We start from the raw sequence: 26,452 nt of genomic DNA, 5'->3' as shown, positions 1-26,452 counted from the left end.
TAAAATTGATAGACTTGATTTCAAAAGAAACAAAGCACAAAGCTTATTGTGATTATTGGATGGTATTAGTGCTGTCAAATGATTAATAACATAAAATAACAGTTTTTGTTTACATTATATATGTGACCCTGGACCACAAAACCAGTCTTAAGTCGCTGGGGTATATTTGTTGCAATAGCCAAAAATACATTGTATGGGTCAAAATTTTTATTGTATGCCAAAAATCATTAGGATATTAAGTAAAGATCATGTTCCATGAAGATATTTTGTAAATTTCTTACTGTAAATACATCAAAACTTAATTTTTGATAAGTAATATGCATTGCTAAGAACTTCATTTGGACAACTTTAAAGGCGATTTTCTCAATATTTAGATTTTTTTGCACCCAAACCATACATCAATGGAATTTATTCAGATTTCAGATGATGTATAAATCTCAATTTCGAAAAATTGACACTTAAGACTGGTTTTGTGGTCCAGGGTTACATATGTGTGTGTATTGTGTATATTATTATCAACACATGCATATACATATTTAAGAAAAATATGTTATGTTTATATATTACATATATTTATATTTATGTACATGTAAATATTTTCTAAATATATATTGTGTGTGTGTGTGTGTGTGTGTATATTTATATATACATAATAGATATACACAGTACACAAACAAATATTATGTTAACAAAAACTTTTATTTTGGATGCGACTAATCACGATTAATCATTTGACAGCACTAGATGGTATACAAATAATGTTTATAAGTTCTGTTAACTGACAAAATGTAATAGTTAATATCAGTTCATCAAAGTGAAGACTGATTAAAAGCCATTAACTGATATTGTCAACTCAGCCGTAGTCTCGCATAGCCAGACATTTGGACCGATGGCAGAAGGTCTGGACTCTGTTGCAGATTTCACTGGCCAAGGATTGCCCAAGAGGCCACCTGACGGACAAATAAAGCAACCAGTCACAGTTTGTTTTGTTCAGTGTCATGTATGTTTAAGCCATGAAAAAGGGGTAGTTCACCCAAATATTCTGTCATTAATTACTCACCCTCATGTCGTTCCAAACCCGTAAAACCTTTTGTTCATCTTCAGAACACAAATTAAGATATTTTTGATGAAATCCGAGAGCTCTCTGACCCTACAGACAGCAACACAACTGACACATTCAAGGCCCAGAAAGGTAGTAAGGATATCATTAAAATAGTCCATGTGACGTCAGTGGTTCAACCGTAATTTTATGAAGCTATGAGAATACTTTTTGTGCGCAAAGAAAATAAAACCATCGACTTTATTCAACTATGTCTTCTCTTCCGGGTCAGTCTTCGATGCACGTTCACAAGAGTAGCATGCATGCGTAGAACCCAGATGTGCTGCGCCTTGTTTGCAAGCAGAGGAATGCAGAGTGAATAGCGGCGGACTGACCCGGAAGAGAAGAAATTGTTGAATAAAGTCGATGGTTTTATTTTCTTTGCGCACAAAAAGTATTCTTGTAGCTTCATAACATTACGGATGAACCACTGATGTCACATGGACTATTTTAACGATGTCCTTACTACCTTTCTGGGCCTTGAATGTGTCAGTTGCATTGCTGTCTATCCAGGGCCAGAAAGCTCTTGGATTTCATCAAAAATGAAGATGAATGAAGGTCTTATGGGTTTGAAACGACATGAGGGTGTGCAATTAACGACAGAGTTTTCATTTTTGGGTGAACTGTCCCTTTAAGTTGATATCCCTACAGTTACAGACCAGTGTGCAATTCATTCAAGAACGTTGTGCAAGTTTGCTGCAATATTGGTGATAATGATATAATGATAAATAATCATCGTCAAAGTTGTAAACAGAACGGCTGTCTTCATCCATGAGAAGGTTTGGTGTCACAATGGCTTTGTTTCCAGGTGGACCGTTAGCAAACCCATACTGCTTGACCGCTTATTTGGGGGAACGTGTCCCCATGAGGGTCTATAGTGGTTCTGGTCCAGTGTTTTCTGTAACAGCGTATGGGTTGTTGAGTCGTCTGATATGAAATGTTGCGTCGATTGCATTTGGTACACGGCTCATGAACTGATGAGTTCTCGCCAAGAGGGCAGTAAAATTCTTAAGCGTGTGTTTTATATGTGCTCTCTATCCTGTCAGAGGGCTTTTGGCTTATCTTGAGTGAATGTCGAGGCTGGAAATGTCAGGCACGGGCAGAAAAAATATGAGATTATGAAGCTGCTGGATGTTGTCATGGGGTTGTGATGCGTCATAAATCCTGGTTTGATGGCAGTGGATGTCTGGATCAGGAGGGACACGGCTTAAGGACTGCAGAGACTCTGAGCTCTGCCACTGAACAGGAAAGAGGTTTATTCTGGTCATTAGACGATGTAGACCTCATCTTTTGATTTATCATCCCCCCACCTCCTCCTCCGATTTTCACTCTCCTCCCTTCATATTTCATGCTGGCTGTCTCTCTCTCTCTCTCCCTCTGTCTCATTTCTTGATGGACTGATATCTGACAGGCTTATGGCTGTCTGTGATGGGAAGGAGCAGCTCTGTTAAGGTGAATCTGGGGTCAGAAGAAAGAAAAAAAGTCCTGGCACACCGCGGCAAGAGGAAACGATGGTCGTTGGCTTATCACTTGTAGTTTCCTGTGATAGTACTAGTGGATAGTAGCCAGAAAGCCATGCGGAACATTTGTAATGCTGCTTAAATGTATGTTTGTCTTGAGAATTTGAAGTTCCGCCACCTAGAAAATGTTTCTGCCTAAAATGATGATTCAGTCGACCTTACAGATCAAATTTTAATCTTGTCATGTTTATTGAATTAGCTGTTAGTGCAAAATTAATTAGCTTCGCATTTCTGTTTTTAGACTCTTCTTTTAAAAGATACTCCATACAATATATTCCAGGACTTCTAGTTATGTGCAATAGCTTTAGATGAGGAACAGACTGACGTTTAAGTAATTATTTACAGAAAATCGAAGGGAAAGTGGAAAGGACTTGTATTTCAGTCAGTGTTTTTGAATTATTTTCTTTTGTCCCTTTATGGAGTTTGACAGATGTGGTCACCATGAATTGTTTATTATGTGGAAAAGACTTGCATTATTCTTTAAATTCTTCATTTTTATCTTTTGCGTTGCATAGAAAAACGAACAGCTTGCTGGCTTAAACAGTATGAACTACTTTCTGAACCCTTGATTTAATAAATCCCCATCAATTTAATAAAGTTACACAGAAGTCCTTAGAGGACAAAAATGTCAGTGGCAAAAACAGTCATAAAAATATTATATAACAATATTTTTTTTATGCTTTCCCCTTTTTGTGTTTACATAATGGCACTCCCCCACCCCAATCAGTCATTTTTCTATATAATAAATGCTAATGCAGTTTTTTGGGATTATTACAGTCATATGTAAATGATTAGCAACAACCTTAATTTACCACGTTTTTTTGTGAAGTGTATTAAAAATACCACTCACACTCACACACACACACACACACACACACACACACACACACACACACACACACATTTCTCAGTACATACATACAAACCACACTCTGGCATCCATACTAATACACCCACACAATTATAATTACACAATTTTAATTCAATTGGCTTTTTTTCAGCAGAAGCAGGAAACAAGTAAATGTTTACCTTGACTTAGAAAACGGTAAAAAAAAAAAAAAATTAATTAATTAAAATAGTAACAATTTTGAAACCTTGCCACTAGAATGAATGCCTTTTAACAGAGAATGCATAGTTTATGAGATTAAATATTGTGTAATAATAAATAATAAAATAATAAAAATAAAAAATATTGTTTTAATGGTTTTTCAGTTGTTTTCCTTCAATTGTTAAAAGAAAAAGACAAACTTTGTAGGTAAACATTTTTGGTAAATTCTTTTGTCATGTTATTGTTTTTGAGGATCTAAAGCAGGAATCTCGTATCTACCCTGGGTTACAGTGTAATGTCAGAGAAATTTCAGTTTGATTCTCACTGAAGACGAAGTCGACAGAGACAAAGTTTAATTGAGTTTTCCTGAAACCAATCGGGAGTTTTGCTAGAAGGTAGAAAAGCAGAAGCACATAATCCTCTTCCCACTGAGGCGCTCGCTTGAGGGGTATCTCTCCTCCCTTTCTCCCAATCTCTCCCTCCTTCCGTCCCTCCCACCCTCTCTCCTGCTCTATCCCATTACCTGGAAAAAAGCTGAGGGTCCCAAGCCACAATACTGAATACCCCGAGATAAAAGTAAAACATTTCCTTCTGAGATGTTTTTTATAGAAGCTGCAGTTGTTTTTCAGTCACAGATCAAAGTGTCTCACCGGTGTGACTCTATAGGCTGCTCTATAGGGTCATAAGCATCAGCTAGAGGACACTCCTCTGAGCAGCAGAAATATTCTTAGTGTAAGCACAGTGACGATCTACTGGGAGAAATAACAAAGTGATTTGCATAGTATGTCAGTCATCGACCATAATCCCTAGTGAGGCCCGGCAGTGTCCTGTTGTGTGTCTAACAATTCCTGAGAAAGAGAAGGTGATGGATGAGTGTAAGAGTACGATTACGCAGATTTGGGAACCAAAAAAAAAAAACTGAAATCTGAAATCTAACTTGCAACGTCACCAGACTTTGTTTACCTTTATGTTTGTTTACATTTAGCCTGTTTACCTGTTTTCTTTACATTTACATTTATATTTATTAACTATTTTGTTAATGTTTACCTTTTAGCCTTTAAATTTACTTTCACCAATTTTGTTAACAATTACTTTACACTTGCTCTTGTTAACCTATTTTGTTCATGTTTACACTTGTTTTTTTTTTTTTTTACATTTCCCTTTGTTTACTTATTAATGTTTACTTTACATTTGTCTTTAAATTAGTTTACTTCTACATTTATTCATTTTAGTAACATTTACCTTTAGATTTGCCTTTGTTTACCTATTTTGTTTCATGTTTACACTTGCATTTACTGATTTTGTCAACGTTTCCCTTTATGTTTGCCTTTGATTACTAATTTTATTAATGTTTACATTTATGTTTGCTATTCTGTTGATGTTTCTCTTTGCAAATTGCATTAGGCAATTTGTTTGCCTATTTTGTTAATATTTACATTTATATACCTATTTTAATGTTTTCCTTTTTATATGCCTTTGTGTGGTTTTGCTTTTACTTAACTTTTTTACTTTTATTAATAATAAACATTTGTTTATTAATGTTTACCTTAATATTTGCCTTTACATTTATATACAGGTGCTGGTCATATAATTAGAATATCATCAAAAAGTTGATTTATTTCACTAATTCCATTCAAAAAGTCAAACTTGTATATTATATTCATTCATTACACACAGACTGATATATTTCAAATGTTTATTTCTTTTAATTTTGATGATTAGAGCTTACAGCTCATGAAAGTCAAAAATCAGTATCTCAAAATATTAGAATATTTACATTTGAGTTTGAATAAATGACCATCCCTACAGTATAAATTCTGGGTATCTCTTGTTCTTTGAAACCACAATAATGGGAAGACTGCTGACTTGGCAATGATCCAGAAGACGAACATTGACACCCTCCACAAGAGGGTAAGTCACAGAAGGTCATTACTGAAAGGTGTGGCTGTTTACAGAGTGCTGTATCAAAGCATATTAAATGCAAAGTTGACTGGAAGGAAGAATTTGGGTAGGAAAAGGTGCACAAGCAACAGAGATGACCGCAAGCTTGAGAATACAGTCAAGCAAAGCCGATTCAAACACTTGTGAGAGCTTCACAAGGAGAGAACTGAAGCTGGAGTCAGTGCATCAAGAGTCACCACGCTCAGGCGTCTTCAGGAAAAGGGCTACCAAGCCACTTCTGAACCAGAGACAACGTCAGAAGCATCTTAACTGGGCTGTGGAGAAAAAGAACTGGACTGTTGCTCAGTGGTCCAAAGTCCTCTTTTCAGATGAAAGTAAATTTTACATTTCATTTGGAAATCAAGGTCCCAGAGTCTGAAGGAAGAGTGGAGAGGCACAGAATCCATGTTGCTTGAAGTCCAGTGTGAAGTTTCCACAGTCAGTGATGATTTGGGCTGCCATGTCATCTGCTGGTGTTGGTCCACTGTGTTTTCTGATGTCCACAGTCAACGCAGCCATCTACCAGGAGATTTTAGAGCACTTCATGCTTCCTTCTGTTGACAAGCTTTATGGAGATGCTGATTTCATTTTCCAGCAGGACTTGGCACCTGCCCACACTGCCAAAGGTACCAAAAGCTGGTTCAATGACCATAGTGTTACTGTGCTTGATTGGCCAGCAAACTCGCCTGACCTGAACCCCATAGAGAATCTATGGGGTATTGTCAAGAAGGAAGATGAGAGACACCAGACCCAACAATGCAGATGAGCTGAAGGCCACTATCAGAGCAACCTGGGCTCTCATAACACCTGAGCAGTGCCACAGACTGATCGACTCCATGCCACGCCGCATTGCTGCAGTAATTCAGGCAAAAGGAGCCCCAACTAAGTATTGAGTGCTGTACATGCTCATACTTTTCATTTTCATACTTTTCAGTTGGCCAAGATTTCTAAAAATCCTTTCTTTGTATTGGTCTTAAGTAATATTCTAATATTTTGAGATACTGATTTTTGACTTTCATGAGCTGTAAGCTCTAATCATCAAAATTAAAAGAAATAAACATTTGAAATATATCAGTCTGTGTGTAACGAATGAATATAATATACAAGTTTCACTTTTTGAATGGAATTAGTGAAATAAATAAACTTTTTGATGATATTCTAATTATATGACCAGCACCTGTATATACAGTTTCATTTAACCACTTTGTAAATGTTCATCTTTGCATATGCATATTTGCATATATTTACATAAGTATTTTGCTAATGTTCCCTTTTACATGGATTTGTTAACATATTTTGTTAATGTTTACATTTATGTTTACGTTTCCCTTTAGATTTGCTTTTGCGTTTGCCTTTGTTTACCTATTTTGGTGGTTTTCATTTTTATTTTGCTAATGTTTACACCTTTGTGCTCTTTTATGTTTACCTTTGTTGTTGTTGTTTATTTTGTTATCATTTACATGTTTTTCACCTTTATGTTTGCATGTTTGTTTAAAAATCTACCTTTATAGTATGTTCACACTTACATTCAAGTTGATCTATTTTATCATCTATTTTCTATTTTGCAAGCTGCGTGCTTACAAGCACGCAGATGCTGTACGTGCATCTCAATTCAACGACACATCAGCCGGGCAACATATAGCACTGATGGTGTGGCGCACAGCTATTAAGGAGCTGTCACAAAGCTTAATTACACATTGGGATATGGAAATGAGTTGCTGCCTGTCAGCGCGTCTGTGATTTGAATGCTTCACATGTAACACAGAGAGACTGTCAAGAAAGACTTCAATCAGAAATGCTAAAATAACCGAGTTGAACGGCTAGCTACACTTTCCTCCGTCTTTATTAAGATCACCGCAGTATGAAAAACAGTAAGCGAGGGGGAGGGAGGATGGGAAGCGGGTCTATCTCAGGCAGAATTGATGTGGTTCTATCCATATTCATATTCAGCAGCAGCTGTTATCGCTTAAAAGGCTTTCTAATTACAACAACAAGACAAAAACTGCTTGGATACGGTCCAGACCCGCTAAATGATAAAATAAGCACTCATTCACTCTCTCTCTCACTTTCTCTCTCTCTTCCTCTCTTAATCTCCACAAAGCACCTTGGAGTCTACTCACCCAAATACATGCCAATGAACAGGGAAAGTGCCATTCGGAGATGCAGGTGTCACGTTTGATAAGAAACTTCTGGATTAAATATGCTGTGGCTAATGAGCAGCCGGGCGAGCCAGTGAGGGTGCGACCATGGGCACGATTGTTCTCCGGCTGATAACATTCTGCGGAAGAAACAGCCAAATTCCATCATTTAATAAACAGCCCCTGCCTCTATCAGAGAGAGCGCCTGGATCCCGGTGTTAAGTGGGAGACATTGCTTTTCATTATGCCAATCTCAGGGGGCTTCCATAGGGGTGTGGAGGTGCAGCGACAAACAAATTGTCCCATATTCAGACATATCTGTGTGTGTGTGTGTGTGTGTGAGTGAGTGTTTCTCAGACATGCAGCTGGAGTTAAAATCTTCAACTTGACAAAGTTCTTGCTTTTATTAGTGGAATGCATCACTATTGCTGTTGCTCATTCACTAAATGCATTTAGTGTAGGATCTACTTTGAAACAATTGAAATTGATTGTAAATGTCGCAGATAATTACAAAGGTATGGTAAGTCACACACGGAATTAAATGTGAAAATTTGAAGTCAAAAGACTGAAGTAGGATTTTCTTGTAAAACATATTCCAATAATCTTTGTTTTAATTACAATTTTTACTTGTACACTTTTTAACGGTGTACTTACTTTTGGGAATTTTAACAAACTCAAGTATTAAACTTAAGTGCATGAATCATATGGCTTGTTCAGAATAGGTGTGCTATTGTTTTCACCTGGTAAACAACTAAAATGTTTGCATAAATACCACTGATATACTGATGGTGGGATCTGAACAATATCTAGAGACTAGGGGCCAGTTTTAGTCTACTAAACAGGGCAAATTAGCGTGAGAGCGCAATTCCAAAACAGTGCCGATGGGCGTGGAAATTTCTGCGGGTGATTTACTAACAATGCTCAAATTAAAGAACACAGATGCAACATTTCATTTACATATCGACCAACACAATATACCAAGCACAGCGCAAATTAGAGTAAATGCAAATAAAGAATAAAGAAATAAAGAAGCCACAGTACATTGAAAAGTTACTAGAAGTTTTGGTAGACCTGCATGGTATTGCGGGACTCCTAGTTGAGGGTTCAAAGTCGTCTTTTATTTCCTGAAGCAAATAAAAAATAACATGACTTGATATGTTTGGATAATGTGTTCTTCTGGCATACAAAATAAATTAATACTTGTAGAAAAAATCCCTCCCTTCTACCATACGCTCTCTGTTCCCTGTGGTGCAGCCATTTCAAAGGCAAAATAGTTTAAGACAGGCTTTTTTTGGACGTTAAATAATGGCAACGTTAGTGCAAATGTTAGTCAAACACATTGCGTGATTCATTTTAATATTCTCCTCCCATAACTTTTGCGTCTGAAAGGGAAACTCCTATATTCAATAAGGTCAGGTGCATAATGGTGTCCACGCCTTTTCAGCGCTAATTCTTCACTTCGCGTCTTTAGTAAAACCTGACAGTACAATTTTAACGCCAAAAGACGGTTTGCATTGGCGCAAGCTGTTCGTAAAACTGGCCCTAGATCGTATACACATAAACCAAATATAGAATCATCTAGTAAAAATGCCCTGGCATGTAGCCCCAAGATCATATATTCAAAAAGTTTTCTGTATTTCTTAAGGACTTTTCCTCATACACTGTAAAATGTGTTTGTCACTGGGGCAGGGACAACTCTTTATCTTGTCTATCCCTAAAAGCTGCATATTAGTACCTTAATATGTACTCTTAAAGTACTATTATAAACTATTAAGGGATAAAGATGCCCCTTTGAAGGTACTGCCCCGGTGACAAGATGTTGATGATTTCATGTATCATGAAACTATGATTTGTGCACATTTTATTCTGAGATACAGTTGTGGTCAAAAGTTTACCTTTCTTTGACTTGGAAATCTTCTCCAGTTCATTTTTTTCCCCCCCTGTTCAGTCTGTCGATGTCTGACACAAGAAAAATTGAGCTCAATGGAAAGCTGCTTTATAGTAGAAGTGGATGCTGTAATTAAAATTGACACTGACATTGTTTTTCATGTTTAATACTGTAAATCTGGCTGCTTTAAAGCAATCTATAAAGTGGTATAAAAATAAACGTGATGTGACTTCACCAGAGTGCCAAATTGCAGAGCTTGTGCAAACATATCCATATCTCTATGATCAGATGCTTTCTTAACTGCTGTTTTCTCACCACTGCCATTTTTTGTTATGTTTATTTTGTTATTGAGAGGAAAGCATGCAGAACATATTTACATATTCGGTAGTTAAGGGACCAATTCTCACTATTAACTAGTTGCTTATTAGCATGCATATTACTAGCATATTGACTGTTTATTAGCACTTATAAAGCACATATTAATGCCTTATTCTGCATGACCATATTTTAGATCCCTTAATCCACCCCATACCCAAACTTAACAAGTACCTTACTAACTATTAATAAGCAGCAAATTAGGAGTTTATTGAGGCAAAAGTCATACTTAATTGTTAATCGTGATAATTGGTCCTTAAAACAAAGTGTAACCACATATTCAACTAAATTTCCAACATCTTTTTACCCCTAAACAAAGAGCGAAAAAAGGCATTCACCGTGAGTGAGGGCCTTAAGTGATAAGTGGTGACATCCCATTCATCTAATTTCCTCTATCAGTAAATAACTCTGAAGGTCAAAGATTGACCTCTTCAAGGTCATTTAGATGCCATATTGAATCTGTCGGACTGACATAAAAGAAAGGAAAAAGGAAAGCGAGACAGACGCAGGTCTTGACCTGTCACTCATAAGGAGCTTAGTTCAGCCAGCCAGTAAAATCTCACTTTCTGCCAGCATTCGCTTTAGCCGGACCAGTAGGCTAGCTGTCAGGAAGACGATTCATTTCTCAAAGCTCATATTTAGAAATTGGAAAACGGCGGGATAATTTTTTTGGCAGACCTGTCAAGCTACTGCCGCTCCTCAATTTGAACCTGAAAGCCGGGGGTGTGGTGTGGTGTGCTGTGCTGCAGGGAAATAAACACTGACTGCACCGCCTCATGAATATACAAAAAGAGGCATAACTTCACACCCTGCTTCCCCAGCCAGATGACTGGCCGTGCCTCACAGGAAGCCGCATGATGCCCCTCTGGTGTGTGTTTGATGTAGCGCGCGGGCCAGGAGATCAATGAGGGTGCAGGTGTGCGGGGCAGATGGTGGAGAGGTGATACCCGGGGCGCTGGCCAGGAACACAGGAGCTCCATGAGGGCGGTCCCCAGGGGAACGGAGTCGTATGACTGATGCACTCTGGGATGCAGCGAGGCAGAGATGTGATTTATGGAAGGGAGCAGTGAAAGTGAGCTCCCCGCTGTCTCTCACACACTGCTGCTGCGCTTGCAAGATCTCACTCTCTTATGCTGGGCTTTTTAGGACACTTTTTGTCTGCATTTTCTTAGGACTTCCTCATTAAACACAGTGGCTGGGTGAAATAAAGATGGTCTTGGCCCAAGAGCCAAGTTATGTAGGTCGTTTTCTGCCATGAGTAGAGGAGGAGAAGGCATAGTTTATTGTCCTTTTTATTTTAAAATCATACTTGTAATTTTGAAATAAGGTTTAACACGTGTAACCCAGGATCATGAAGAAAGCCATGCAGAATGTTAAAACCTGATTAAATATTCATGTACTTTTTACAGTATTAGAAACCTTAATACTCTTGCTTGATATGAAACATATGAGGGAAGCAGATCACCATTCAAAGGGTCAGTAATATTTTTTTGGTGCTCAAAAAACATTATCAATGTTGAAAACTGCTTAGTATTTTGTAGAAATCCTGATACTTTTTCTAGGATTATTTGATGTATAGCAAGTACAAATGAACAGCATTTATTTGAAATACAGTAACATTTTCAATGTGTAACAGGTGGAACGAGACGTGAGGATCCATACGCAAAGCTTTATTCACAAACATGGTCATACACAGGCAGGGTCGAGCATTAGCAAACAGATATATAGAAGGCAAGACAGAGTATTCCTAGGGCTGGCGTAGGTCATCGATCGGCAAACACAATCCAGAGGGGTAATCCAGAAACACGAGCAATAGTCCAGGCGAGGTACAAACAGAGTCTGAAACAGCAGGCAAAGGGTAAATCCGAGATACACTGGCAGGAATCAGGAAACAAGGCAACACAAAATGACTAGACTTCAACTAGAACTAAAACTAGGCTCCGTAAGGCAGCTATCACTAGGTGAGTGATAAACGCAGAACAATACTCAGCTATCTGAAGGAAGAAGTCCAAGGCTTATAAAGCCTGTCTGAATGGATTCAACTGTGTATGTGTAATCAGTGCATTCAGCTGTGTGTGTGCAATCAGTGCAATGGATCATGGGAACTGTAGTCCGGAGTGACATGTAAAAGTCTGTGTGGTGTGAGAGTCAATGTAAAGAGAAGACGACATCTGGTGGCTAGCGGATGGAAGTCCATGAACCAGATTCATGATACAATGCCTTTACTGTCACATTTGATCAATTTAATGCATACTTTCTAAATAAAATTATAAATTAATGTATGAATGAATGAATAAATGAAAAGAAGGATAGATAAATAAATCAATACGCACATACATACATACATACATAAATATTGACCCCAAACTTTTAAACAGTAGTGTGCATTTTTCAAAATTGTCATACAAAACAATCACATTTTGAATGTGGTATCAGAATATTACTGCTTTGTGTGTGTGTGTGTGTGTGTGTGTGTGTGTGTGTGTGTGTGTGTGTAATAATAAGAGGAAGGATGATGATGATATTAATAGTAAAATATATTATTATTATTATTATTTATTTATTGAATAAAACGGGTGCTGAATTATTCTGAATTTATTCAGGATATTTCTTCTGGCTGAAATACAGCTAGCATATTTCCTCCTTACACACACACACACACACGCTCATTATGTATATGTATATGCATGTATATTGAAATAAAAAGTAAAACATCCCAGTTAATATTTGCAGCACTGACAGAAACAAACAGTGTTTAACAGAGGAGCAATTCAACTACCTTTATGAATGATCCTGTGAGACCTAACTTTCAAAGGTGAGGACATTGCCACCTTGTGGTGAAGGCTTGATAGTTATGCTGTGTCCATCACACAGATTCCTCAGGAAGCACAATTTAAACGAAGCCTGGCCACAATCGTCTGCCCATACGGCACTGTATAGTCCATTCTCCAAAAATGCTATAGCTATGCAGTTTCACTTTAGCCGTTAACTAAATTTTTTTAGTCATGTTGGACGCTCAAACACTATAAAGCTTTCTTATTTTCTTTCCAGCTTTGATGAGCAAGAAACTCATTGACAGATCCAAATATTTGCTTGAATTCATGGATGAAAGAGAGAGGGAGGAAAAACGTATATGCATTTAATTTAAACATTCTCATTGTCATTCTCATTCAACTCTCATTGTCTTCACTGCAGTGTGTCGTGCCAAAATAAATGCTGGTCAGACAGATTGCTCTGTTTCACTGCCAGAACTGAAATAGCAAAGACACAAGAACAGGCTGGGCAGAGGCTAAACGACACTTTTATTTTGCTTTATCTTTGTTTGAGTATTTTTCCTAATGCTGCTATAAATTGCACATTATTTACACACTGCAATTTTTATGTTATTTGTCCTTAATAAATATGCATTATGGTAACTGTAGTATCTACAAAATACCAGTAACAACAATTAATAAAACTGGTGATGTAGTTTTGTCAGTGTCATCAACAAATGATAAAAAAATGTATTGTAGTATTGTTTCAAGTGGCTGTTAAAATGAATTATTATGAATAATTTTTTACTGGGTACTGATGCAAAACCACAATTGCATTAAAACATCTGTTTTACTGAATGGACATCTGTTCCTCATGTCAGACCCACAATACCAAAAGTCCCGTCCAAGCACATGCAATTAGCATTCCTCCGCGTGAGGCATGACAGCACATCACAGGTCACTTTTTCTGCTTCGACATGCTGTCAGAGAGCACTCACACATGTTTGAAAGGTAGCATTGAGTGTACTTCATCCTCATTGTTCAACTCCCCAATTAGTCCACGTCCTAATTCTAGCATTTAGTGCTGGCATATCATGTCTCTTCTTGTTATCTTGCGTTCCAGACTTTTGTAAATAGTCATATTTAAAACTTTAATCCCCTCAATGGAAGATGACGTGCAGACAGAAAGTCCGTCATTTAGACAGATAAATGTTATCTCAGTCACAAAGCACTCCTCTCCTTTTTAACTGGCTAATGAGTTTGTTCTGCAGACTCCAGTGGAATGTTTCATCCACAGCCCTTCAATTTGATAATGCTGTACTTTTATCCGAGATGTCCATTCTCTTTAGCGGCAGCGTCTTCTGTAATGCACTTGTCCCTCACTTGTTTGTTGCTGCTTCAAAGCAACGCATTCGTGTGTAGGACAGCGTGCTGTATGTGGGTTCAAAAAGTATTATGTTTCTATTTACCACTATGCTGTATTTAGTATAAAAATAGATAAAAGTAGAGGCTTACTACTGCTGTTTCTGCTGCTTGTGAGGTCTTGCATTGATACCACACTGCCAGAAAAAAAATATTTGCAACAACAAATGGTTCTCTGAGTGAATTTTATGACAAGTAGAAAGCACCAGTTTTATTTTAATTTTTTACATTTTGTACTGTTCTCTGAGGTGCACTTAAAATGTTATCAAGATTTTTTTTACATAAAAAACATCATTATTTAGAAGTAATAGGCTATTTTCTATCCTGTTTTAACCCCCTCATCAGAACGCTCTGTTTGAAAAGGTGTGGTAGATTGTAGACTCAGAAGTAAACGCCCACTGCTATGATTGGCTAATAGTTGTGTATGTTTGACAGTCTACATCCTTCACAGATGGACACTGCTGTGATTTAGGTTAAAACTGCATAAATACTCATATCAAACGATCTGTGAAAACAGACAAAGCAATAGCAATGTGGGTTAGCACATTTCACACACAGCTGTGGTTTTGGCAGACTGCCTTCAATATAAGCTGATGTTTTTACACCATGTCTACACCGGACGCAAGCGGTGCGGCACAACACGACAAAATACTATAGAATTCAGTATAAACAGTAATGCTGTCTACACTGGATGCGCTGCTTACAGTAAACTGCTGCCGCGTTCTATTTATGATGTATTGACACAAATTTCAAATGATTTTCAGTGGTCGCTTTGACGCGTCCAGTGTAGACAGTCTTTAGCTGTTGCGGCGCGGTGTAGACACGGTGTTAGAATAAAACAAAGGTTTGAGTTCTGAAACTTACAGTTTTTATAGTACAATGACTGAAGGGAATTTTGGTTTCTCAGTTCATGACCCCTTTAAAATACTCTATTAAATACAAACTTTGCTTTTTCTCACAGGAGGACATGTGTGGTGTTCCACAACTAAAAACATCATGGAAGGAGACGAACTTGCAGCCTGTGTGGTGGATTTGCACTCACATCTTCAAACACCAGCTCAAACTCCCTACGGTCAAGGGATGTACCCAGCCCGACAGCTGGACGGCATCCAACTCCTGCCTCAGCAAGCAGCCATGGCGTCCATACTGCCCGGTGCTATCATCAACAGTGAGTACTGCATTATCAGGCCTCTGCCACAGTGGATAGACTGATTAATGTGCTTGGTTAAAAATGGAAATCCATGTCAAAGAGTCATCACAGCTCTGATGTGCATGTTTTCCATGGATAAGAGAATTACCAAGGGTCGAGGCTGACCTTCAGTTTTGCAAGAATTAGATATTTACCCTCTTCCACTCTTAGTTAACAAGAAATTGATGCAAACAACAGTGCATTTGCTTTGATGGGGTGTATAGGGTTGGGTTATGTGGTTCATCCCTTTACTGCATAATCAAAATTACAGATATATTGTATCCTAGCATCCATCTGGGACTGATGTGCTCTTGAGCCTTATATTATTAGAATTTATTTGATAGTATTTGTTAAATTATTTGAGTAATGCTTTCTGTTGTGAATTGCTGAAAAGCATTTAAACCTATATTAAATATGTAGGACTTTGGAACTTTTCAAAAAAGAAAAGTATATTATAAAACAAATAAGAAATATTTAAGATTCTGCACTATTTCAAGGTCACTAATCAATTTTGTATAAAATGACAAAAAAAAAAAAAGTAAAATAGAAGCAGTTTTCTAGTGGTCTCAGATTTCTTGACCCCACTGTATTTAACTTCTGCAATTTTAGATGCTGGCATTTTACAAGCTTTAGATAATACAATATGGATATGCTTGTGTCCATTTCTGTCTTTGTAGAAGACATCTTCCCTGCAAGGCTTGTGGCATCTGGTTTCGGAGTGAAAGAAACCTCCAGGCCCACCTTATGTATTACTGCAGTGGGCGACAAAGGGACCCTGAGATGGTGGCAGAGAAAAACGCCAATATCAGCCATCAAATGCTCCGCAATTGCACATACCCCCAATGCAATATGAGCTTTGCAGGCTCGCATGCCTTGGAAATGCACTTATCCACACATAACAGTGAGTAGACCAAGAAGATATTCTTTTTCAGATAACCATTTGACCAGTCAAAAATAAGAAAGACACACTTGTTTAACTAGTCTGGTCAGGTTGGTCTAGTTCAGGGATAGGCAACATCAGTCCTGGAGTGCCGCTGTTCTGCAGAGTTTAGCTTCAACCCTGAAGAAAAACCTCACCTGCATGTAGCCTTAGTAATCCTGAAGACATTGGTTAGCCTGTTCAGGTGTGTTTGATTAGGGTTCGAGCTAAACTCTGCAGGATAGTGGCACTCCAGGACCAACATTGCCTATCCCTCGTCTAGTTTAAGGTCCGGGAATACTTTACTTTCCGCGTTCTGTTCCATCTCGTGCACAGCCGCATACACACAGCTTTCAAAGTATACTCAAATGCAGATGAGCTCGCATGGACAAGTTCGACACATGTGCAGTACCACCTAATAGACTCTCAACATTTATCTTGTGCACGTGCTGTTATGCATGGACAATCTGCGGACACTTCTGATGATTAAAATTGCATCACGCTGACAGAGTGTGGAACATGGATGGAAGAAGTATACTTTGGGCTTTAGGGGTGTCCAAGCCTGTTTCTGGAGGGCCACTGTCCTGCAGAGTTAAGCTCCAACCCTAATTAAACACACCAGCTAATCAAGGTCTTCAGACCCATTAGAAACTTTCAGGCAAGTTTGTTGGAGCTGTTTGGAGTTAAACTCTGCAGGACATTGGCTAGAAGCAGGATTGGACACCCCTTGTCTGATTGATGGTTTTAGATGAGTTTTGGGCAAGTGTCAGGCTACGAGACCAGCTAAACCAGCTTAGGCTGGTTTGAGGTGTTTTTTGGTAGTTCAGTAGAGAGAGGACAGGGATTTATGGGTATAGCGCAGGGGTGTCCAAACTTGTTCCTGGAGGGCCGAGGTCTTGCAGAGTTTAGCTCCATTTAGCTCCTTAATTAAACACTCCTAAACCAGCTCAACAAGGTCTTCAGACTCACTAGAAACTTCCAGGTAAGCGATTTGGAGCTGGTTGGAAATAAAAACTGTAAGACGTTGGCCCTCCAGGAGCAGGATTGGGCACCCCTGGTATTGACGATCAGGAAATGTTCCAAACTGGATTTCAATTAAATTTATCTGCACAAGCACCATGACTCAACATAATAGGAGTATTGGTTAGACTTAACTTTGTATTGTAGTGTTGCTCATTAACATCATTTCTGTTTTCTTTTTGTTTATCAAGGTCTCAAATCAGATGAGATAACCACTGGAAGCAACTTGAAGTGCACAATTTGTGACTACACTGCCGAAACCCTAATGGTACTCCAGCACCACATCCTCTCCCATCTGTCCCAAACTGGCCTGAGATGTGGTCACTGCCATTTCACATTCCAAACCCCCAGAGAACTGGTAAAACACCAGGAGCTACATGGACATAGCTGTACGGTCAACAAACTCAAAGAAGACAAAGTTGATAACTCTCCTAGCAGCATTGCAGGCAGTCCTCAACAAGCCAGAGCTAATGCAAACATGAAAGATCTTCAGGAAAGCACAGTACAGCGTGATATAAGTCAAATGTCAGAGCTGGAAAGCACGGAAAGTAGCCAGACATCCACTAAGAATGAGGGAAACTCAGGTAACAAGGCTAGTGTTTCATACTCCAGAGTGAAGTCAGAACCTTCCAGTCCCCGTTTAGCCTCTTCACCCATTCAACACCACCTGCCTCCTGCATTTTCCTTACCCCCGTTCATACCACATGTCCCGTTCTCACAGGATATTACGGTGGGCCCGCAAGCATCTGAGATACTGGCCAAAATGTCGGAGTTGGTCCATCGCCGGTTACGTCATGGGGACATTCTTACCCTCCAGTCATGTACAGCACACTTGTGCCAAAAGGAGCAACGTGCTTTGAATGCAATATCACCTTCAATAACCTTGATAATTATTTGGTGCACAAGAAGCACTACTGCAACAGTCGCTGGGAAAACACACACAAGCCACATGACTTCCCTGGACTTCTGGATAAACCAGCAGGCACTGTAAGCCCGAAAATTGGAGCTAGTTTAGCTGTTATGCTAAATGCTGGCCATCCCTCTGAAGTCAAAGGGCATGAGCCTAACCCTTGCAATCCTATCGCAGGTGGAAAAGTGACTGATGAACTGTCGGTGCAAGTTAAAAAAGCGTCAACTCCATCTGGTGCACAGGAGAGACCAAATGGTACACAGCTGGATTTACAAAGCCAGAAAATGCCACCCACCGAAACTAACCCCAACCACACAACATGCGATGCCTGCAAGATCACCTTTAGTCGACATGAGACCTTCATGGTGCACAAGCAGTATTACTGTGCCACTCGGCATGATCCTCAAGTGAAACGCGCAAACAATAAAGGAGCAGCCAATCAGAAGGCAGTACGTCCTCGTAAAAGAAGAAAGGCATATGAGCTGGCCACTCCTGAACAAGAACAAATGCCTCCTATGGGTATGCCATCATTTCTTGGTATGCCCACTATAGGAGGTCCATACATGTCAAAGGACACACTGGATAGCTTCAGGGACCATCAGAGATACAGCATGATCCAGGGGTTAGTACCCAAATATCCAGAGGCTTCATTGACAGTTTCAAAATCAGCTCTTGTGTCAAAATGTAATTCAATCTCTAAGGAAGAAGGTGATGCACCTATAGATCTCAGTAAAAAATGCATGCCACAGTTTGGCAACACTTCGGTTTCCTCTAAAGGACTTATGGATTATCATGAGTGTGTAGTGTGCAAGATAAGCTTCAACAAGGTTGACGACTATCTCAAGCACAAACAGAACTTCTGCCCAGGTACTATTTTGCAAAACACTTCCGCTGAGAACAAAAGCATCAAAAAGGAAGGTCTTAGAAATACTAGCACCCTTTTAGAGAGTGCCCTCTTTGAGCTCCCAGCTCCGCATGGAAAGATTGAGCATCCAAATGGAACTTCTGATATCCAAGCTTCCAGTGAGGAACAACCAATCCCGATAAAAGATGATACGAGGAGTGCGTTTCATCCCTCTGGTGGTTACCCAAGTCCTGCTAAGAAAATGAGACCCGATGAGCAAATTTGGCCTTACTATGAAATCAAAGCCACTGATTACGCTACAGGGATGCTGGTCTCACAAAGCGAACGGAGGCAGAGTCCAAACGAGGGAAGTGAGGGGGAAAAAGACCAGCCGATGCCTGATGGTAGCCATCTTAGCACAGATGACCCTGAGACTCAGAGCAAGTCTTCATCCTTAAAGGATAATCTTGACCTTGAGGACAAGATGGAAGATGCTGGAAATAAACAACATGGTTCCCCTACCCCGGAGAGCCATGCAGACAGTCCCGTCAACTGTAAGGAAAGCACAATGCCGGTGCCATCTTTAAAGACTGAGGAAGTCTCAACGAGCTTCAAAAGAGTTTTGAATGGGTCCATTGCCACCACAAGTAACGTAAAGTACTGCCGTCCATGTGACATCCAGTTCAACAACCTCTCAAACTTTATAACACACAAGAAGTTCTACTGCTCGTCACACACAGCAGAGCATGTGAAATAGTGTACCTGCACCCTGTCTTAAATCTAGTCCACAGTAGTAGAAAAGTTAGAGCTGTTAACCAGCGTCACATCTTGAATTCACATGGCCCGGGGCATTATAAAGGCGGGCCCAAGCCCCTAAACGTAATAAATGTAAAGACACCAGGACAACTTACCCAGTTGTCCCCCTTGATGATGGCCCTGCTGTTTTGAATCGGACAACGGACACTTTTGTTTTTGATGACTAAAAGTGACCATTTGCCCCCTCTTCTTTAAAGTGGACATATTACATTTTTCACAAGCACCATGCAGTTTCTCCCCTTGTGATCAACAGCGTAAGACATTTTTACAATTCCATGCTGGTGTACTCAGCAGCAGGAGGACAATCAAATCAGGAGATTTATCCTACAGTCATTTATTAGAAACTTTTAAAATATTTGTTGGGAATACTGTGTGTTGATAGTTTGTGTTTTTTATGTATTTATTTATTTAATAATAGTTGCAGCTCTAAAATGAAAATGCAGATCTGAGATGAAAAACCGGTTTGTTGAAAGTTCTCTTCAATGTTTCTTTTACAGTTACAGAAAGAAGCCAGATGAATGGTAGAAATGGATTAAAAAGAAAAATCTACAGATAGTGGAGTAACCTCTGGCTGACTAATGTGTCAACATATCCTTAAATATGGCAATCAAGTTTTTTGTATTAATAATTGTCAAAACATGTAGAGTCTAGTTTGTCCTTGATGTTTCTTTACGCTTCCATATGTTTTTCTTGTCAATGCAGAACTCTTCTTAAAAAGTGACCTGTATGTGTGTTTGTTGATTCATTATCTCTTTTTTAAATATTTGGCTTCTAATGCAATACTTTTTAAAAGATGAAACATTATTTAAAGCAGTATTATGAAAGGGTAACTTTTTTACTTGGACCCTCAGAAGTCTGTGTGAAGTGTTTACTAAAGTCTTGCTGGAGAAGGGTTTACACTTGGTATGGATGACTCGTTGTAATCTTTCCTACAGAAAAAAAACAAAACAAACAAAATAATCTGCTCAAAAAAAAAAAAAGAAAAAGAAAAAGAAAAAAAAAAAAGTTGTCAAAAATGTGTTGCTATGCATGTACCTGTATGGAATGAAATTCCAGAAATGTGGGAAATGTTATTTTATGTGACATAAAAATTAAAATTCTAATCTCAGGACAGCAGTGTCAATAAATTTGCTATGTATCATCTCTTTTTTTTTTTTTTATTAATTATTACTGCACATATTTAGTTCAGGACAATATCTATAGACCAGGGGTGGCGAACGTTGGTCCTGGAGAGCCGCAGCCCTGCAGAGTTTTGCTTCAACCCTAATCAAACACACCTGATCAAGCTAATCAAGGTCTGAAGATTTACTAGAAAGCTTCAGGCAGGTGAGTTTTAATTAGGATTGGAGCTGAGCTCTGCAGGGCTGCGGCTCTCCAGGACCGGAGTTCGCCACCCCTGCTATAGACAGTAGGAATGTGTATGGCCAAATGTACAAGCACTAGCACCACCTAATGCTAGTTACGATTTAAGATACCTTTCCTTTAAAGAGAATAATAAGCAGTAAACAGTCTTTAAATGGTCGAATAGAAATTGCCATTTTCAATCCCCTACTGCAATCAAATCTTCCTGTTTAAAAGCCACCTGTTTTCTATACAGAAAGTCTTTTGTATGCTTTGAATGAGGTTGCTAGGTCTGCGTAACAAAATCAGCCAAATTGGTACTCAAAACTAATCCAATCACATTCTGGGGAAGAATGGCAATCAAAACTGATTCAAAATCACTCTAAAATCACCTTCCGGAGAGCCAAAGCCTTTCTTTCTTCCAGGCGGTCTAAAAAACAAAATGCAGCAACAGTATAAAAAAGCAATTTCTGAGTGAAAATTGTTTATGTGTTGAAATGAATGTGGTTGGGAACCTCTGAGCTACACAATACAATAAAGATACTTATGGACAATGACTTTTATTTCACATGATGAACAATCATATTTAGAGGTGCAACATCAATCTTTCACAGAAATTCTCACTAAAATGTATGTAGAATGCAATTTTTTATAATACCACTCACTTATCATGTGTGTGTGTGTGTGTGATACACAAATAAAAATATTTCAGTTATAAATTGAAACCCATTTTATTATACTTTCTACATTTTCCACAAGATTTCATAAGGAAATAGTGAAGTCGATTAATATGGGTAACTTTTTTGGACCCCAAAAAATTAGTTGAAGTTAGTTGAATCATTTAGAACAGTAGGAGTGTTTCTGGCCAAATGCACTAGAGCCACCTAGTGTTTAGTTATGATTCAAGACTAGAAATCATTACATTTTAAATAGAAAGAGTCTGCAGCTCCTGCAAGAAAAGCACATAAATATTTTGGCGAGTTACCATTTTACTCTGACTGAATGCTTGAAGCTTGTGCTGCATTTTTAAATCCTAAAATAGCAAGCATAATGCCATTCAGATGTGATTTTTCTCTCTCTCTCTCTCTCAAATCCACAGCAGATTCTAAAGCAGATTTCATTAGTTATGATAATCGCTTACACCAGTGTTTCTCAACCCTGTTCCTGGAGCCTCAACACTGCACGTTTTAAATGTTTCCTTAATCAAACACACCTGATTCAGGTCACCAGGAGAGACAAAACCATTAATGTGTTTGAGATGAGCACATCACTGAAACGTGAATTCACACAGAGATAACCTGAGCTGGTGTAAATTTCTACTTAACATATAGTGACCAATGATGCTGTAAAAAAAACCTTGACCTTCTTGACACAAGGCACAGCTGAGCATGTCATGCAGCTATCATGAGAACAGGAGAATAACATAAGAAATAATTAAAACTCTCCTTCTACACAAAACTCTTGATTCATGTGACTGCATGATGATCAAATGCACTGATTACAAAACAAGTGCGTATTAATTGTGAAGCCGGCTAAATGAATAAACGCTTATTTTATTCCTGACCCTCAATCACTTACCTACAGACATTGCCTGTAACATAAATACTAGAATAGAAAATGATTCCCTGTTTGTTATATAATAAAAGAGAGGGGGTGGCAGCAATTTAAACATCTTGGCCCTTAGAAGCCAGAATTTTCTAATGATGTTAAGTGGGGTAAAATGTGTCCTGATGTAGGCATTTATGTAGACTGCGTGACTGCTTCATTGCCATCTGTGCTGAAACTGAAGGATTCTTTATAAAGTTGCCTTTGTTTAGCATTTGAAATATATAAAGTAGATACTGTTTTAATAAGGAGAGTCAATGCAACATATGCTACTGATACTTTTTGATAGTTTTCATACTGTGGCAGAGACAAAAAAGCAGGACCGACCCTAGCATTTTGGGGGCTCTAAACAGATTTCAAGATGGACCCCCACTGTACACAACATACTCGTCCTTCACACAGACACAGACTACATAAGACAACCGTAATAGGAATAATATGTCAAATTAACAATAAAATTTTTGATCTTTCTTTCTTTTTTTTTACTTAATAATATGTGTTTAGACACAAAACACTAATCCCATTATTCATAAATTATTAAACAACCATCATAACTTGGTAATGACAAACACAAATTGTGTAGGTGAAATGAACAAATAAATATTTTAAATAAAATCCTAAGACTACGGAGAGCAAATAAAAACTACACAAAGTTCCAATTGCATATAATCAAAATAACTAATAAATAGTTTCAACGACACAACTGAACTGAACAAGATATTGTAACCGAGTAAAGTGAATTATGCCATCAAGGAAAGCCCACGCAGACCTAAATGATTGTCCGTCTTGCCTTTTTGCTTGAAAAGTCATGTATTACATCATCACAGGACAGCTGGCTGCCAACATTGACTGATGCTAATTATGACGAGAGCACTCAGGCGTTCTTGTGCCATTGAGGATCTGAGGTAAGTTTTTATTAGCTAGAGCTTTGATGCCACTGTCACTGGCAGAGTACATGGAATGTGAATAGCTACCTGAAGGTTTGCATATAACTCACATATGCCTTTATAATGCAAGCAGTTCCAGTGCTGTCAATTTGTCTCTAGGGAGAGTTGGGACTGGCTTTCTTCTCATTCAAGCCTGCAGCTCTGTAGCTCATCTGGGAAGTTTTTGTCTGATGGAGATCTTATTGATCTTACAGGAGTTTGAGTTCTCAGAAGAAGACCTGGGCCCGTATTCACAAAACATTGTATCTTACCACTAAGAGTTCTCCTAAATAGCAATAAAAGTTTTTAGCTAAGAGTTTTCTCTTAAAACCTATTCACAAAGCTGCTGAGACAAACTTTTACTAAGGAATAGAGAGAGAAAGTCTTAAAGGGCATATTCCAGGTTAGAGACTCCAGTGAGTTGATGTAACGTATAGAAAAATAATGTAGGTACTAGATTTTCTTTAAAAATACGCTTTTCTGACAGTTGACAGTGCAATAACAGTTCGGATGCTGAGGAAATTTTACATGTTTATTTACACTCGTATGACGGACCACAGATAAAATTATGAGCCTGCTGTGTAGCCAAGAGAGCGGGACAGGCCAGGATTAGACAGAACAACGGTCAGAGGAGACAGATTGAGTTGGTGTGTGAGGAGAACAGGGCAGGTGTCTTGGTGAGAGACCAGTGTTAGCTTACAGATATACACATGTTAGCTAATGTAATCAGGCAATAGCAAAGCTAGTATTGGTCATCTATGAGTATTGATACCAGTAACATAAACTAATAAGCATTGATCAGGCATGTCACGCTCGTATATATTACGTGATATAGCAGTTTCTCATCACCTCAGGAGAGAGAGACAGATAAACACGTTTTTGTTTCATTACGTGCTTGTGTGGTAAATGCGAGGCCATGGTCACAGCTGAGGAAAGTCAGTGCTGCAGGTAATTAGATGCATACTGGGTCTTAGTGGAGAATGTGACCCCCACACTTGATGTGCAGTCTGACTCTGCACCCAGGCTTTGAGGCTTGCTGTCTGAACCCATATGTGACCCTGGACCACAAAACCAGTCTTAAGTCCCTGGGGTATATTTGTAGCAATAGCCAACAATACATTGTATGGGTCAAAATGATTGATTTTTCTTTTATGCCAAAAATCATTAGGATATTAAGTAAAGATCATGTTCCATGAAGATATTTTGTAAATTTCTTACCGTAAATGTATCAAAACTTAATTTTTGATTAGTAATATGCATTGCTAAGAACTTCATTTGGACAATTTTAAAGGAGATTTTCTCAATATTATGATTTTTTTGCACCCTCAGATTCCAGATTTTCAAATAGTTGAATCGCTGCCAAATATTGTCCGATCCTAACAAACCATACATCAATGGAAAGCTTATTTATTTCGAAAAATTAACACTTAAGACTGGTTTTGTCGTCCATGGTCACATATGTGCTACAGATAGCCTATATGCACTTCAGACAGGAGCACAGACCTCTCTATGTTGTTCAGGAGGGCTTCAAGAAAAATTCTCCTCGCTCATCCAAAAATAAACTCCAGCATATTCAGTTATCAGACACGACTGGAACTTCAAATGGCACTGGCTTCTATGATCAGATGAAACTAAAAAATGAGCTTTTTAGCAGCAAACACTCAAGATGGGTTTGGTGAACACAGGCGTTGTGTAACTTAGCGATCACTTACACCAGAGGATAATCATTCCGGCGATATGATGCAGTTCAACATGGGATACCGAAGTAAGAAGCGAGTGAGACGCCGAGCTGGTGCTGTTCCTTTGGTGCACACAGCACCTTCACTGGGTCCGCCATCAGCCTGTGGTTCGGCCGCCGTCAGTCAGCCAGCCTATGATGCTCACGGATCCGTAAGAGATGCTGCTCCACGAAAATGTCAACTGTGCACCTACTAAGTCTTGATTTTTAACATTTTCTAACTACTGTATCGTAGTGACAACAGCCAATCACATACTTTTCTGGTGTTGCATGAACGGGATTGGCTAGCGTCTGCTGGGCTAAGCTGGTAGTTGAGTGTGCCTTTGGCATCCTCTCTGCTCGGTGGCGGATGTACCGCTGTGTCATCGCGACAAGTCCTAAGGTTGCGGAGGTGTGTGTGAAGGCCACATGCATGTTGCACAACTTCCTGTGCTTGAAGACACTGGAAAGTGGGAGAAGATGCACACGCAGAGCTGAGCCCACCATTGAGCCATCTTCAGCTCCCGAGGCCCTGAGAGATGCACCAAGAATGGGCTTCAACAATGCCACCCGTAGAGCAATCCAACTCCGGAAGACATACTGTGCCTACTTCAACAAGGAGGGTGCAGTGCCATGGCAACCGAGTACATAGAGGCTCTGTTCAGATCCACAAATCCCAAAAGCTCTTTTAAGAGCTACCCATATTTTACCATCAAAAGAACATTTGTGTAATTACTGTTTGTTTTATATTTAATTTCCATGTGCCATAAAGTACACAACTTTTGCCCATTCAGTTCTCTTTTCTACTAATTACTTCATAATTTTTGCATATTTTCACAGGGGAGAACATAAAGTCCTGAACATTTCATTGCACAGTAAAAGTGGCTACTAGTTCTAACATGAGTTGAATATCATGAGGTAAGTAAAAATGGTATCTGTGGGTAAACATTTAAGTGATTGTATTATGTGTAGGCATAACTA

General features: G+C 38.8%; 1 protein-coding gene across 1 annotated transcript in view; it reads left to right on the top strand.

The window, feature by feature from the left end:
• Window positions 1-20,985, top strand: part of zfpm2b (zinc finger protein, FOG family member 2b) — a 57,457-nt gene extending 36,472 nt beyond the window's left edge. Inside the window, 3 exon segments of the mRNA XM_058753716.1 lie at window positions 15,146-15,352; window positions 17,504-18,106; window positions 18,109-20,985. Coding sequence (XP_058609699.1) covers window positions 15,146-15,352; window positions 17,504-18,106; window positions 18,109-19,823 — 2,525 coding nt within the window. The 3' untranslated portion in view covers window positions 19,824-20,985.
• The last annotated feature ends 5,467 nt before the right edge of the window (window positions 20,986-26,452 follow it).

This window comes from Onychostoma macrolepis, chromosome 19 (assembly GCF_012432095.1).
Source record: "Onychostoma macrolepis isolate SWU-2019 chromosome 19, ASM1243209v1, whole genome shotgun sequence".
Classification (NCBI taxonomy): domain Eukaryota; kingdom Metazoa; phylum Chordata; class Actinopteri; order Cypriniformes; family Cyprinidae; genus Onychostoma; species Onychostoma macrolepis.
This window is presented reverse-complemented; position numbering and strand designations above follow the sequence as displayed.